The sequence below is a fragment of the Archocentrus centrarchus genome, chromosome 2 (genome assembly GCF_007364275.1).
Source record: "Archocentrus centrarchus isolate MPI-CPG fArcCen1 chromosome 2, fArcCen1, whole genome shotgun sequence".
NCBI lineage: Eukaryota > Metazoa > Chordata > Actinopteri > Cichliformes > Cichlidae > Archocentrus > Archocentrus centrarchus.
Window position 1 is genome coordinate 9,647,681 of NC_044347.1, and position 15,367 is coordinate 9,663,047.

General features: G+C 39.0%; 2 protein-coding genes across 7 annotated transcripts in view; both read right to left on the bottom strand.

The window, feature by feature from the left end:
* Nucleotides 1-2,561: 2,561 nt before the first annotated feature.
* On the bottom strand, nucleotides 2,562-4,733 carry LOC115797984 (E3 ubiquitin-protein ligase TRIM39-like). Its single transcript, XM_030754604.1, has one exon. The coding sequence runs from the start codon at nucleotides 4,603-4,605 to the stop codon at nucleotides 2,965-2,967; it is 1,641 nt and encodes a 546-aa protein (XP_030610464.1). The 5' UTR covers nucleotides 4,606-4,733; the 3' UTR covers nucleotides 2,562-2,964.
* A 5,417-nt stretch (nucleotides 4,734-10,150) lies between these two features.
* Nucleotides 10,151-15,367, bottom strand: part of LOC115797897 (CLIP-associating protein 1-like) — a 57,435-nt gene continuing 52,218 nt past the window's right edge. For all 6 annotated transcript variants that reach the window (XM_030754491.1, XM_030754482.1, XM_030754464.1 and 3 more), the window contains one exon: nucleotides 10,151-15,146. In XM_030754491.1, the coding sequence (XP_030610351.1) occupies nucleotides 15,063-15,146 (84 nt within the window). In that variant the 3' untranslated portion in view covers nucleotides 10,151-15,062. The remainder of the gene's footprint in view (nucleotides 15,147-15,367) is intronic.

The following is a 15,367-nucleotide window of genomic DNA, read 5'->3' on the forward strand; positions in this document are numbered from 1 at the left end:
GATGACATGAAACATTATAAGTTTCTGTATTTTTAATCAGTTCTGTTATTTTCCAGACAAATTTCTCAGGGAAGTGAATGTATGTAAGATATATAGGTGGCATATATCATGAATATTTCTTCAAAAGGCAGAGTTACAAAGGAAACCTGGACTAAATCCATATGCTGACCAGTTTGAAGCATCTCAAAGCTGATCTAAACCTCCACCAGACTGTCAAGCTGTCACCGTCGAGCCAAAACGCCCTGAAATGTCACAACTACCAGTTACAGATGCTCTGCAAGGCCAACAACAACAACACAAACAGCATATTTATTTTTGCACAAATCCGGCCAATTCTTCCAAATCTGTGTGGTTTTTCCTTCTGACCAGACGCAGCTTTCTGCACCATCTCTTCAGCGTCCTTATACCTATCACTGCATCGTGTTTATGTGCTAAAAGAGAAATAATTTCCTTTTTACTAAAACCAATTATGAAGTATAGTTTCACCAACTCATCTACACAAGACATGAAACGCCTTTAATCTTGCATATTTCAACTTTATTCTCAAAGTAGTATTTTTTACTTTATTCTGGAAATTTTGACTTTATTCTCAAAATGCACAATTTATTTTTTGTCTCAATGTGGCCCTAATATTCTGTCATGTTAATCCCATGTAAAGTAGGATGAAGTTTTAATGATCATACAATCAACCTGCCACAGACTGCAGATAAAATTTAGCCTATAACACTAAATCTGGAACATTTGACTAATAAATGAAAATGTTAATCAGTTTTCTGAAAAGTAAATTGCATAAAGTAGAAAAGCAGCAAAGATCCTGTCAATGTGATTCTTTCTGAAAGTCTTTTTACTCAAAGTTTTACTCAAATGAAATAATTTATCTGAAAATGTAAAGAATAATGAATAAATCATTTTTGTGGGCTCGTGTGTGTTCAAAAAAATAATCAAGAGAAAATGAAGTGCAGCAGGATAAAACAATGAGAGCCGAGAGACACTCGGAAACATTGATACGTCAACATTTAACAACTGTCCAAAAATCTGCTTCTGGAAGGGCTTTATTATTTATTTATTTAACTGATCCCTCCAAAACACCAAAAGATGAATATGTAGCTCTACAAGCCAGAGGAAAAATATGATATTTGATTGTGAAGTGTTTCCTTAAGAGGTGGATGGAAGTACAGAGACAGAGAGTCTCTGGGGATTGAAAAAAGGCAACTGGACTTCTTTAAGTGTCATGAAGACTTTTTGAGAACTGAAGAAGCCTTTGGGGTGAGAGGTGAAACATCTTCAAGAACCTTAAAGAAATCCAGTCGCTTTTCTTTGAGCTCCTGAAACTATACAGACCCGATAACAGAGAACCTACAAACACAGAGACAGAGAGCCTTTTGGAAGGAGCTCAGCAAGAAAAATGATCTCTGACTCTTTTCATTGAGTCCTTTCACCAACATGAAGCAGCTCCATTTTTATCTCTTATCTGAAGCTTGTGAATGATGACTAAGGACATTTTCCTAGAAATAGATCAAACACAGTCTTTACTCTTTGTTTGTTTGCCTGATGAAATGTATTTCTCAAATGAGAGAGACAAGATTCCTTTACATGGTTTATTGCTCGTACGAGGAGAAGTCACAGGCGCACACAAAGGAATGTAAGTGCGTTCTGAATCTTACACAGAAACACGGTGTACTTAAAACACACACACCCCTGTTCTCCCCCTCATTAACCCAACCATAAAGAAGAGGAGATCCTCTCCCAGTCACATGTTCCTGCATAATGGGAAGATTCCACTAAACCTAAAGAATGGGACCCCATTAACGCAGAGGGTCCTAAGAGAGGACGGGTGTGTGTAAGTTACAGATAAGGGAATGGTCAGCTGGAGAGTTTTTACAACCTCCAGGTCACTTCATGGTCACACACTCCATAGTTGAACAACACAGAAGAGGTTAGAGTAAAATTTTCCATCACACTGACATAAATAACTTAGTGCCAAATCTCCTGACAAAAAGATATTTGTAAAAAAGAAAAGAAACTATTGCAGCATGTGCACTGAATTCAACTTACAAATCTATCTCACAAAGGAAACTCTGACAGTTACTGTGAAACTGCCTAAATAAGGAGGAGGTGGAGGAAGAAGGGTTACCTTCATGAGTCAGCTCACAGCAGTGCCTGGAGGGAGGAGTGGGCAGTGGGTGGAGGAAGAGGGGAGGAGAAGGTTGGAGGAGAGAACTTGGACAGGTCGTCTGCACTACAACCCCAAGACTTCTGCACAGAACTGTACTGTTGGTCACTGTGGCCCAAATTCAACTTGACTTGATTCCAAAATCAAACTGTCTGATTCAGTCAGTCGAGTTGTTCACTATAGCAGGTGGTGGAAAGATCAGTGCTGGCAGTATCAAAAAATACTTGTGTGATAGGCTGATTATTAATATTATTGATGGAAATTTCCCTCATCTGACACCTCAGAGGTACAAAGACTGAAGTTCACCAGCTGATGATCATCAAAGAGAAACCATCAGAGGAGACAATAAAAGTTCATATTTTTATTCATGTCATTGTGAGCAAGCGTGTTGTACATGTTAAAACAGCAGAACAGTTTCTCCATCCTGTTTCTGATCTTTAACACCAGCTGAATGAAAAGAATCAAATATTAACAGTACATTTGTACTCATATCCGTATACAGTATCTGCTTTAATGTCTGTGCCTTTAAACACTGAAAGAAAAGAAAAGGAGAGTTTCTACTTTCTCACACTGGACTTCCTCAAATGGATCATTTTCTTCAACTTGAAAACACTTTAACAAAACATCAACTAAAGCTCAGCTTACTGGCTTGTTCTGCAGCTTCTGACCGTATCTCATGGTCTTCATCAGCAGCTGCAGTTTGCTCGCTTCTGTTTTTAGGACTTCTTCTCTGTGTCGGCTTAAATGTTGAGATTAATCTGTAATTAATCCAATTTCACCATGGAAACACATCAGACTGATTGATTGACAGGACAGATGATCAGAGGAGCAGAGTTTTTACCACCATCATTACTACAGGGACAGAAGAATGGGTGGAGTTTCTCAGTGAAGGAGCAGCCAGTAAAGGAGTAGATAAGAGCTGCATCACCTACATCATAAAAGGAGACCAGACCCTCCTCATAATCCACAAACACCCCCACCTTCTCAGGACGAGACTTAAGAAAGACACGGATTGGAGGATCATCAGAAACTAAACAAATATTTTTGTTTAGTAATAGAGTCCAGTAACCATTCTGATGACTTCGTGTGATGTATTTCTTCCTGTTGACTGACTCTCTGACCACTCCTAAAAACCATTTAGTCTTTTCTTTAACCTGAACCTCAAAGTAAAATCTGCCTGAAGAGAAACTCTGATTTCCTAAAACACAAACACCTTTAGAAAATCTCTCTGGTTTGTCTGGAAGTTTCTTCAACTCAGCACCAAAGTGAACTTGTTTTCCATCATCAGACAGGATGAGTTGAGGATTTGCTGTATCAGGATCAAGAGTCACATCCACTGCATACTGCTGGACCTTCTTCAGCTCAGCCTCAAACAGCTTCTTCATGTTTTTCTTGAGTGTCTTCTTCAGCTGATCCACAGCTTTCACCACAGTCCCCTCATATGATGGTGGGTGGATTCTGACCTTTGTCCAGTCCTTGGTGGGTGGAGCATCTTTCAGGGATGAGAAGCTCTGGAGGAGGTGGAGGTGGTCTTTAGAGCGTGAGAGCTGCTCCACCTCAGAGCTTCTCTTCATCAGCTCAGAGATTTCCTGTTCCAGATCTTTGATGAAACCTTCAGCCTGTTTCTTTGTTGTTTCCTGTTTGTCTTCAATCTGCTTTATGAGCTCGTTCAGGCCTCTGTCAACAGACTTCTTCAGAGCAGTGAAGACCTGAACACCTTCTGCTTTCTCTCTGTCTGCAGCATCTTTACTCATCTTCACTGACTCTTTGATCTCCTCAAGCTTCAGTCGTCTCTTCTGGATCATCTGTTGAATTTCAGCCTCAGTCTTCCCCAGTTCTGCCTTCTTTCCTTCATATTCTTCTGTCAGAGGAACAAACTCATGAGTCTTGTGGTCTACAACAGAGCAGAGCATGCAGACACATGTCTGGTCGGTCTTACAGAACAGCTCCAGAGGTTTATCGTGCTTCATGCACATCCTGCATTCCAGGTTCTCCTCAGGATCAATCAGCTGATGTCTTTTCAGACCTTTCATTGTCAGATGAGGCTCCAGATGAGTGTGACAGTAGGAGGTCAGACACACCAGGCAGGACTTCAGGGCCTTCAGTTTGGTTCCAGTGCAGACGTCACAGGGAACTTCTCCTGGTTTGGCAGCTTGTTGCTCTGAGCTGCTGCTGCTGGCTTTCTGCTGAGCTTCACGTCTGAACTGAGCAACCATCTCAGAGATGAAAGTGTTGATGTGCAGCTCAGGTCTGGTCTCAAACAGCTTCCTACACGCAGGACACTGATACCTCTCATTAACCTCCCAGTACTGAGTGATGCATGCTTTGCAGACGTTGTGTGCACATGGTGTGGTGACTGGAGCAGTGAACACATCCAGACAGATGGAGCACAGAAACTGATCTTCAGATAGAAGACAGCTGGCAGCAGACATGTCTGCACTCTGAGTGAGAAAGAAAAGAAACTGATTTGAGTTCAGATTCAGTTTGAATTCTATTTAAAGTGGACCTATTCTGCTTTCCCTTCTTTCCTGTCACATATCTCCTGTTCCAGTGGTGGATGTTCATGTTAAACATGACCAAAGCTCAGACTGCTCTAAACACTCAGTGTCACACTGAATATGACTCTTTCTCTCAGTGACATCATTGTGAGCAGGATTGTCAGTCTCATGTTTTCCTCCTCAGACTCAGGGATCCAATCAAACTAACAATGAAAACCATTTGCCAGAATTAAATCCTCCTTCCTCTCTCAGCTGTTTGGTCAGCTGTGCCATTAACTTCAATATTTAATGTGGTCGCCCACTTTGACCCACATGGAGCAGGATCTGGATCATTAGGTCACAGATCAGGACTGCTAGAAGTTAAAGTTCCTGATTTTAATGTTTGTGCAGCGCTAAAAATCAGAGGGAGGATGGATGTTATATTTTTATAAAACATTTAGCAGAAGTGCAGACCAGAGGTGGGGAAATCTCTGGGTCATTCTCTGAATTCGGTGCACTTTGGGTTCTCAGGTTACTGAAAAATAAACCTCAAAATATAGTGTTTCTGAACATTGCAACTACTGAAGAACTATTTGAACCTCTGAGAAAAAATGTTTTCCCACCTTACAAATGAAATCCCAAAAATTATTAGTTAGTTATTTGTTGCTTAGGTTGTTTTAAATTCCACCCCATAACGGGGCAGATTCATTCTTGTGTGAGTATGACTCTATAACATAATCAAACTAATTCTTACAGTTCCTTTGTCGTCAACTGTCCCTTGTGTAAACTAACTTATTGTAAGTATATTTTATTTGATTCTAAATAATAATAATAATTTGACTGTCAAGCAGAATATGGCAACTTAATGTACAAGCAGTCTTCATAAATCATGAAAATACACTTTAGCATAAACATTAGATCAGACTTTTTTACGTTTTCTACTTGTCCTCTAAACTTTGCATACAGTTAAACAAACATTAGTCTAATATTTGTTATTACTATCAAAAAATGTATAACAACATATCAAGTAACGGGGTTGAACACACTGTAACGGGGTTGAATAAATGACATTTAATCAAGTTGAAATTGACTTTAATTCATTAAAACAAACAAGAGGAAAGAAACATAACAGTAGATATATAATATTTATCATTCTTTTAAAATAACATCACATTTAGATTGAAGAGATCTGTCTTGTGAGAAGGAAAAAATGAAGGACAGCAAAGACTGAATGCTGTATGCACTCTTAACTATCAATGTTAATATTAAAATAATTTTATATGTGCTTGAATCTACCATCTGTGCTATCTGCAGTAAAAAAAAAAAGTGCATTGTTGTCAGCTCTTAAAAATGGCAATTGAGCATTAACTAAACTCTGAACTGAAAATTGGTACTTGGATACATTTTGAAAGTTGTCAGTTTGATTTAAATTCTAAGCTAAATTGACAGAACTGTTCACACAGATTACAGAACAGTTTAGTTTTTGAAAACTGGACCAGGGGTTCACATTCTAAAGGGATTTGAATACAGCAAATTTGGGGGCAAGTCGTTAATTCATTTTAATGGTAAAACAATGAAAAAACTGATTTTATTCTGTGACTTTGAATTAAAATGTAGTACATCTTCAAATAGGCTTTCAGCACTTAATGTTGTCCTTTAACCTTCGAGGTCACGCGGTCATGATTTAGATCAAAATTTAGTCATGTCTGAAACATAGCAAGTAGTATATCAAAATGAAGGGAATTTGACAAAGATTATGAATCTGCAAAGGAAAAAGGCTGATGGGGCCATATTAGCCAGCAATTACTTGTAAAACCTCCTCCTAGTACAAGTCAAAACTTGATTACCATAATTATCAATAAGAACATGAAAATCCACCTTTCTCTCTGCATTTGATTTAGCCATCTGATAGTCACAATCTGAAAATAATAATCATGAAATAACATTTAGAGAAAAGGGGCTGCCTGACTTAAGGACAGTCCAACCCTCAACCCCGTAACAATGATTCAACCCCGTAACAGTGGGGTTTGTTATGGGGTTGAATGTTACAGGGTTGAAGATTTTAGCTAAAAGTAGCCATAAATCCACATTAGATAGGGTATGAAGCAGCATATGGCATGAGGAAAACAAGAAATTAATATATTTTCCCAAAAAATAGTAAATATCATTTATGCATGTAACAGTGTTGAAAGGTTGAGTTTGACAATGTTAGTCTGTGGATAAAAACAATGAAATATAGGTAAGAAAGTATGCTAACACTTACCAGTCTTTACAGTGTGAGCGGGAAAATACTTGAGTGATGTCACTTCCTGGGTGCTGAGGAAGTTGAGCTGAACCATTTTTTTTAAAAAGGGGGGAAATGGTATGCTGTTACAGGGTTGAAAAAAACTGGGGGACATGATTAAAAAGTACTATTTTATGAATAAGTCATATATTTTTCTCATTTTTCTTTTTTTTAGGTTAAAGAATACTGGCAAATTTTTATATTAGTAGAAATAATTTGTGGTTAGTGGCTATTTTTATTTGTTTTATATTCAGTGAAAGAATAATGTTGATCAGTGGGGACATGCTCATTTGGCTGACCTTAATATCTCGGCAATCCATAAAAAATTTTAAAACACAATTTTTAAAAAAAATATTTGTGTGTTATATTGTAAAGACACATGGATATTTCCATTTCTTGTTTTTAAAGAAATGTTGTTGTTTACTTTATATGAAAATCTTTGAGGTAAACCTGGGAGACACAAAGTGCACCGAATTCAGAGAATGACCCTTCTACCACCCCCACCCACAGTGAATCCCAGCGTGTTTACAGCTTATAAAGAGAGGAGGATCTGGGGCCTATTCCAGGAAGCAGGTTTAGCTACAACTCTGACGTTTATGTTTCTACCAGCACTGAAATCCCAGTTATACGTTAGTTGGTTATTTTTGTCTATAACATGAAGCTTTTACAGTCGTTCGCTCGTCAACAGGCTGTAAGGACGGAGACGGCGATGGTGTCACGGATTTATAATGAGGCAGCTGCAGCTGTCAGACTGTCAGTCAGTTCCTCTGAAACATTTACTGTAGTTACTGTAGCATCACTGTTACATCACACTGATCTGGATGAAGCTGCTGACACAGAACACACTGTGGATGGAAAAATGTCCGGATCCTGGAGATGATGTGAATGTTTGAGTGAAGATGTCTGTAATTCAGAGTATGAATCTCCACATATATGTTCCATTGAAAATCACCTAAATCTGTGATGCTCTGTAACGGACCCGCAAACCGTGTCCGAGTCCACCTGAATTCTGCATTAAAAGAATGAATAAAGTGAGGGTGCTATTCCATCATTCCATTTTTACTGTATGATTATTTAAACAATTAAATGGTCATAAACTGAGCTGCCATAAACTGCAGCAAAAATAGTTTTATTAAATAAAAACTGACTGGAGGTCAGCTCTGCCCCGGGGTCTGCTGCTGTCTCAGTCTCTAACACACAGATCGGTCAGTAAACTCAGTCTGTTTCTCCACAGTTTTATCTTCTTTCTGTCGCCTGCAGTTTGTCCGTCAGGCTGCAGCTGAATAATTAGATTTCATAAATCAAATCAAATTCATCTGATGGAGACTAAAGTTGTGTGAATAATGACAGCAGACATTATAAAAGAAATGATATATTTTATTACAAACTTTTATTCTGTCTATGATGATGTCAGAGTGGGTCAGACGAGAACCGTTCACTGCTGAGCCACCGGCTCTCAGAGGCGGAGCAACACCTGAAATACGAGTTTCAGCGTCAGAGTCCAGAAGTGAAACTTCAAGTGAGAGCTGCAAACTGTGTTTGACTTCAAAGGAGCATCAAACTGAGCTCATCCAGCCTTTCTCAACAGCACAGCAGAGCTTCTGTCCAACACTGGTGAGTACAGATGATCACGATCAGCTGTTTTAGAGTCCAGATGTGGATCCTCCTCTTTATAAGCTGTAAACAGGCTCACTGAGAGAGGAAGGAGGATTTAATCCTGGCACGTTAAACGTTTTAGAGTCCAGGGGCCTACTCCAGGAAGCATGTTCAACAATTCTGAGTCTAAAAACCCACTCAAAGTTGATCAACTCAGAGATCGGCAACTCTGAGTTTCCAGAACAGCTGATAGTTCAATCAACTCTGAGTATGATCACCCTGATTTAGCGCGTGCGTGAGTAAGGAAAGCAAGCCATCACCAATGGAGCGCTTATCTCGCTCTCTAACCTTTATTTAACCAGATAATTCTGAAACCAATTGACAGCCTTAGGACCAAATCGAGTGTTAATAAGTTTTTTCAGCAGCAAGTTATGGTCCACTGAGTCAAATGCATTAGACAGATCCACAAATAAAGCAATGCAATGCTGTTTACTGTCTAGGACACATATCAAATCATTTATCATAGCTGTAGCAATAGTAATGGTACTGTGCCCAGTTCTAAACCCAGGCTTAGACCAGAAAGTCACTTAGAATATTCTTATCAGATAAAAACTGCTTGAACTGCAAATTTACCTGAGATTCAAGGATTGTTGCCAGCACTGAAAGTTTAGAGATTGGACGATAATTGTTCAACACAGATGGATCTCCATCTTTAAGTAGTGGGAGAACATAGGTAGCTTTCCAAATTTTAGGCATGAAGATGGACTGAAGACTCAGGTTTAAAAGGTAAGTGGCCGGTTCTGCAATAATATCTGTCATTAAGTTTTTGAGGTGACTTGAGGATAAAAATGTAAAATACCACAAAAATAATTGACACCTGTTTTTTTTTTATTCCTGATTTGAAGTGTTTATGTGTTATTATGCAAATATGTTGAAATATAGTGTGTTCACAATCATTTTTACACACAAACAGTAGTAGAAACATGCTGCGGCTGTTATGGGGTACACTCTAAATGTATTAATCCCTCTTGGATGACTAAAATGTGTTTGTCTTACAGCGGCCATGGTAGCTATGATTATGCACTTGACTTGGGTGGGGTAAGAGAATAGAATTCAGTTGACGCCAATCTGCTGACATCTAGTGGTGAGATTTACACACTGTACCTTTGAGTAGTTTGAGTAATACAAAAAGCTTCTTTAAAGCCCACCTGGTCAGAATATGGCCTGAAAAACATCTCAGTCCAACTAACTAGAGTTCTAAAATTGGCATAGGACCAACACAGCTTCCAGATTTGCTGCATCCTCTGTTGCTGCATGACTGGCTCACAGTTCAGTCATACAGTGTCCTATAAGTTCTGCAGGTCTGACGAAATTAAAGGGCTTAATGAAAAAGTTTGACCTGTTAAAACTGATCTGTTCAGCTGTTTGTGGAACAACTGACTTGCAAAAGCTTCACTGCCTGAAGCTGAAACCGATTTACTCAAATACTCTGAATTAGAACTGTTTTACCGTACTTCAGAATCAGAATTACACAGTTGTACTACAGTAGCAGTACAGTTATAGAAAACTGGACCTGGATTAAAAATACAAATTATTGCTGAATAAAGACAAGAGAGAGAAGAAGTTTGATAGTTTATTTCAAGTTCTGCGAAGTCTATCACAGGTGAAAGAGAACCAAACATGTAAATATATACAGTCATACACAGGGAAATAAAACTGAATATAAATATTGTGTAGCATGAAAGGAAACTAACCAACTAAAACCAATCTGGAGCCATGCACTGTAAGTGGTTTGAATGGAAAAAAAGCTTGAAGCGTATGTACAGCATCATTAAAAGGTTTTGTTCTCGCCTCAGAAGCAGTGAATCGTAGTGTTAGTAAAGGTTAGTACTGGACAGGACAACCAGGTGTATTGTCACGAATCTTCCCTCAAAGGCACACAATCAGGAAATCAGAAGGATCTTCTCACATCTTAATTTGGAGTCGACTACATTTGATGATTCCTGTGATGCACACGTGCAGACGCAGTTTCAAGTCATGCTGTACATGAAGAAGGTAAAGGGAAATGAGTCTTAGTTGCCTAACCTGCAGCAGGCTAACACTGGATCACCGCCACCGGACTCGACGCACCGTGGAGGACGTCGACATTCAGTCCAGAGAGAAGTGCCGATCAGATTCTCACAGCTGAGAAGAGTGGCAACGGCCACCGGTACAGTACATTTAACAGTCTGAGTAATGCGTGGGAAGAGATTAGTAAGGCCTGGAAACATCCTTCATTTTTAAAGACATTCTGGGAAATCTTTGCTTTTTTGCTGACAGTCAGATGTCTGTGCAGAAATATAAGAAGCAAGAAGGCTGCAAAAATAAGAAAAGCTGAGACCCTGAAGGCAGGGTGGGGACAAAAGTGAGTCAGTCCCCATAACTTTACAGCAGAAACAAACAAGTTTACATCCTGATACAGAAATAGTTTTGGTCTCAAAAGCTAATTTTCCCCTTCAAACAATAACACAGGAGGTGAATCTTTTTACAACTCACATATTTGGATTTTATTAAGGTTTAAAGTTACAGTTGTGACCACCTTTCCTGGCATTTTGTTTAAAAAAAATCTTTAAATTAACAAATAACGTGATCAGTATCATTTAATTTAGGCTGAGACTGGCCTCTCTGACAGGTGGATAGCAACACAGGCAGCTTTAGTTGCTAGCTGTTACCTAGGCTTTACCACAGCAATTGGGAGTCCTTGAACTGGACCTCTGGCTTGTGGTGATTTGTGTAATTTGCTAATAAACAGAATTAGATCATCTGCATATAGTGATAGTTTATGCTCAGTTTGTCCCATTTTAATGCAATTATCTGACACATAATGTGTTGCCGTGTAGTTAACTGTACTAACGAATATCCAATAATTTTTAGCTTAGATGAGTGAAATTCTAGGATTTTATTTGGATGGTATTTAGCACCGTTCTATATTGGATGTTAGATAGTAGGACTTCCATGTTATTTTTCAAGAGCAGTTGTTATGAATCTTGAATTAAAGCAGACTTGAGAATTATCTCTCAATGGGTGCCTTCAATTTATTTTGCATTTTAAGCAAAGCCAAATGATTCAACACATCAGATAAAGACATTAAGTCCTCGTAAATATTTAAAATTGTAAATATGAAGCCTTTTTCCTTGGGTGGAAATTACTGGGGTGGGGACCCTGATATCAGTTCGCACCCTTTCAGCTGTTAGCCTAACAAATCTATCATTATGAGTTTAGAGTGGAATCAGTCTTGCTCATAGGGGGTCGTTTTGACTGTTGGTTTTCTCTGTATTATTGTAGGGTCTTTACCTACAATACAAAGCGCTTTGAGGCGACTGTTGTGATTTGGTGCTATACAAATAAAATTGAATTGAATTGAATCTCATCTGACTCTCAGCAAGAAAAAAAACGTACATTGCCTGAAATGTTGGACTATTCCTTGTTTTTTGCCCCCTCTGGAGCATTTGGACTCGCTTAGTGGACCTGATGGGCAGAGTTTAGCACCAGGAAAGTTCAATCAGCCAGAGGGTTTCAAAAATTTCAGTCATTGAGTTTTTCCATCGTCATAGCTGCACCTACACTTCCTGCTGAGATACAGTACATAAACCGGTGTGGTTAGGCGTGTTTGTTAGAAATATAATAAGCAGCAGTAAAGTTTATTATAGGTGCACTTATTAGAAAATTACACTTCTGTACACTGACCGGCAAGAGCATCTCAAAGGAGGAGCTAAATGGGAATCTACAGTGTTTCCAAGAGGAAATCCGAGCTGGATTTCTTGGAGTTTATTGCTAATGTCCACTCGGTTTCTTTTTTTACCACTGGCACTTCACCATTCAGCAGTTCAGCGTCGTCATTCTGTTGTAGTAGTATCAAATGATTTAGATCGTCACTATTTCCCACAGGTTTGTCGTTCACATTTTAAAGGTTGAAAAAGTGACTTACATTCGATTTGGGAGCTGCTGATGGTCAGAGGTTACATCAGCATGGCTGTTAATACTATTTCTGACACATTTAGGCATCCAGCTTGACCTTCAGATTTGAGCTTTTTATATATAAAGTACAGTATTTTGGAATGACACTCCCCTAATCACAGTAGTTTTAACTCGACAGCAGACATCAAAACTAATAAACTCCCAGTTTAAACTGAGCTGAGCCTTCAGCTTCAAAGGAAAGAGCATCACCACTGTCATTATAGTGGTTTTATTTATGAGCTGAGTGACCTTTTAGTTTTTGACAGCCATTAAAAAAAACCCACCATAGATGAAAAATTAAACCCAAGTGACATTCATCAGTTTGAGTTTCCATTTAAAACTCAGTAAAAGACCATTTAAAATATCTTTTTTGCTCTTTATATCAGTGTCATATTTACATATGGGAGCTCTCGTTTCTTTCCTACCTTTGGCCTGAAAAATTCTCATAAAATCTGTTTTCTTCTGCTCCCAGAGCCAAAATGTGCAAACTGCAGTCCTAATGAATGTTAAAATGATTGAAGTTCAAAGAGAGGGCTGAGTGACCTAATCAATAAAAATATTTATAGTTTTGACTTTTTGTTATTGGGGTCCTCTTCAGTCTGTCAAACTGACAGTTGTTTTATAGCTAAACCCTTGTTTTAAAGAAGTTACATTAGTGTAATACTTGAAATTAGTGGTAATATTTCAATATTTGTGTGTAATTGAAAGTAGTGCTATTAAAAGCACATACTGCATAGAGTGTACTGAGTCTTATATATGGTTTTCTAAGAGTATAAATTTAAAGTAGACCTAATCTTTTGATTTGCGGGTCCAAATTTTTACTCTTGAACTCCAGTGGAGTAGCATTGGATCATTCACAGTTCAAAATAATCCTTCTTTACTCCAGAGTGGGCCTTGGTGAGCCCCTCAGTTCATCCTCTCTCTTAAATATATAGTTTTAGCTCCACCCCTTTGAGGCAGCCCTTTTCTGATTGGCTGCCCCTCATAAACACAAAATTTGAGTTTATTCATCACGGGTTTACTCTACTGATGTTTAAGCATTTTTTGTGAAAGGCAAGTAAACGAAAAAAAAGCCCCTTTCACACGTGTGTGGAACAAATCTGGTTTCCAATAAATGTTAAATCTGTGCAGAGTGGGCTGTCTGTTTTCATGAAACCATCAGAAGAGTGTTAATAGCTTAGCTTCTGGTTTAATAACTGGTTTCCAAGCCTCCACCTGACCTCCGACAGCTTGTTAAGACAGCTAAATAAACCAGTCCTGTGATTTCAAAATCACTCTGACTCATGTCTAACTCATGGTTTTTATAGCTATGAAGCAATCTCTGTGGAAAAACCAACACAGCTACTTCAATTTGATATTTTCCCAAATCAGGTAGAAAACTGTGATAAATGGGTGATTTAGTGTTGATCATTAAATGGAAATATAACTGATGAGTGTCACACAGACAGAAATAATTTGCTCCTTCTTTTTCACACTTTAAAAAATTATTTTAAAATACAAACACTGCTGTTTTCTGCTGGTTCTCGGGTCCAAAACAATAAAATTTTGTGGATTTGTAGTGCTTAAAATCATTGGCCAGCCAAATGATCAACCACTGTAAACGGAGATGAGCTTCACATCATTTGAAATGTTTTATTCCATGACTGAGTGCAGTGGCAGAGCAGAAAGGACCCTGTGGATTCTTCCGTCGCACTCACAGAGGCATCGGCCCGTTTTCAAAATAAAAGCTCACACTGATCTTCGGACAATCTCTGGGATTCAGCCTTTTAGAGGCTGTAGTGCCACTTTCTTTAACAGCTCATTTAAATTTAAAAGCTGGAGAATGTTCCACCACTGAGGCAGTAGTTCAGGAAGGAGACTCGTGCTCACTCAAAGCTTTTTACATTCAATATAAGGTTTGATGTGTCAAAGCAAAAGTGTCCAGGAAGTGGATTAAAGGTACTAAAAAGGAATAAAAACACTGACGGAAAAGAGGAAGCTACACTGCAAAAACCCTCCTCTTCAGGTCCTTCATGGTTCCAGGATCTCCTCGGCTCCAAGCTGCACCTCACATCCAGCAGATTAAAGATGATGATGATGAGATGAGGACAGAGGAGGAAGAAGAGGAGATCTTGGTTTCAGGCACATGGCCTCTAAAAATGGATCAGCATTTCCATCCTGGATGATGGAAGATGAAGGCTGAAGGCTAATGACTCTAGCGGTGGATCTTTATGAAACGTCTCAGCTGCCAGGGTCACCTTACCTCCAAATAATACACGCTAATCTTTCATGATGATGGGAAGATGGTCATGAAACTGGAGCTATGACAGCATGAGCTCCTCAGAAAGACTTCAGCTCCATCAGCAGCTGAAGGAATGAGATAGAAGATGGTCTGGAAAAAAAAAAGCTGGTCAAGTAGATGAGGTGTTGGGCACCTGGTCCTACAGAGAAAACTGATGATGATGATCCCACTGGTGGTGACGTCTCCCTTTAGATCTATCACCGGCTGATGGAATGAAACAGTTTATAAATGTGGCAAAGCTGGGCGCTGCAGGAGTTAGTACGAGGAGATGTCGGAGGAGCTGCTGCTATTGCTGGTGGAGGTCTGCGCCCTCTTGATGTACAGGTTGAGCAGCTTCATCTGCAGGAAGGAAACAGCAGCGAGGTTAGAGGACTCCACCTGTGAGGCTACGAAGAGATCTGCAGCTTATCTGAAGCTCTTTAAACTCTGCACACTACATTTATCGTGACAGGAAAACTTTATTTATAAAGCAGCTTAAGTTACCTCACAGTTAAAGTGCAACTGGGAAGTTTACGTAAAACAAAAAAAAAGCAAATTTACAATAAAAAATATTGGCAAAT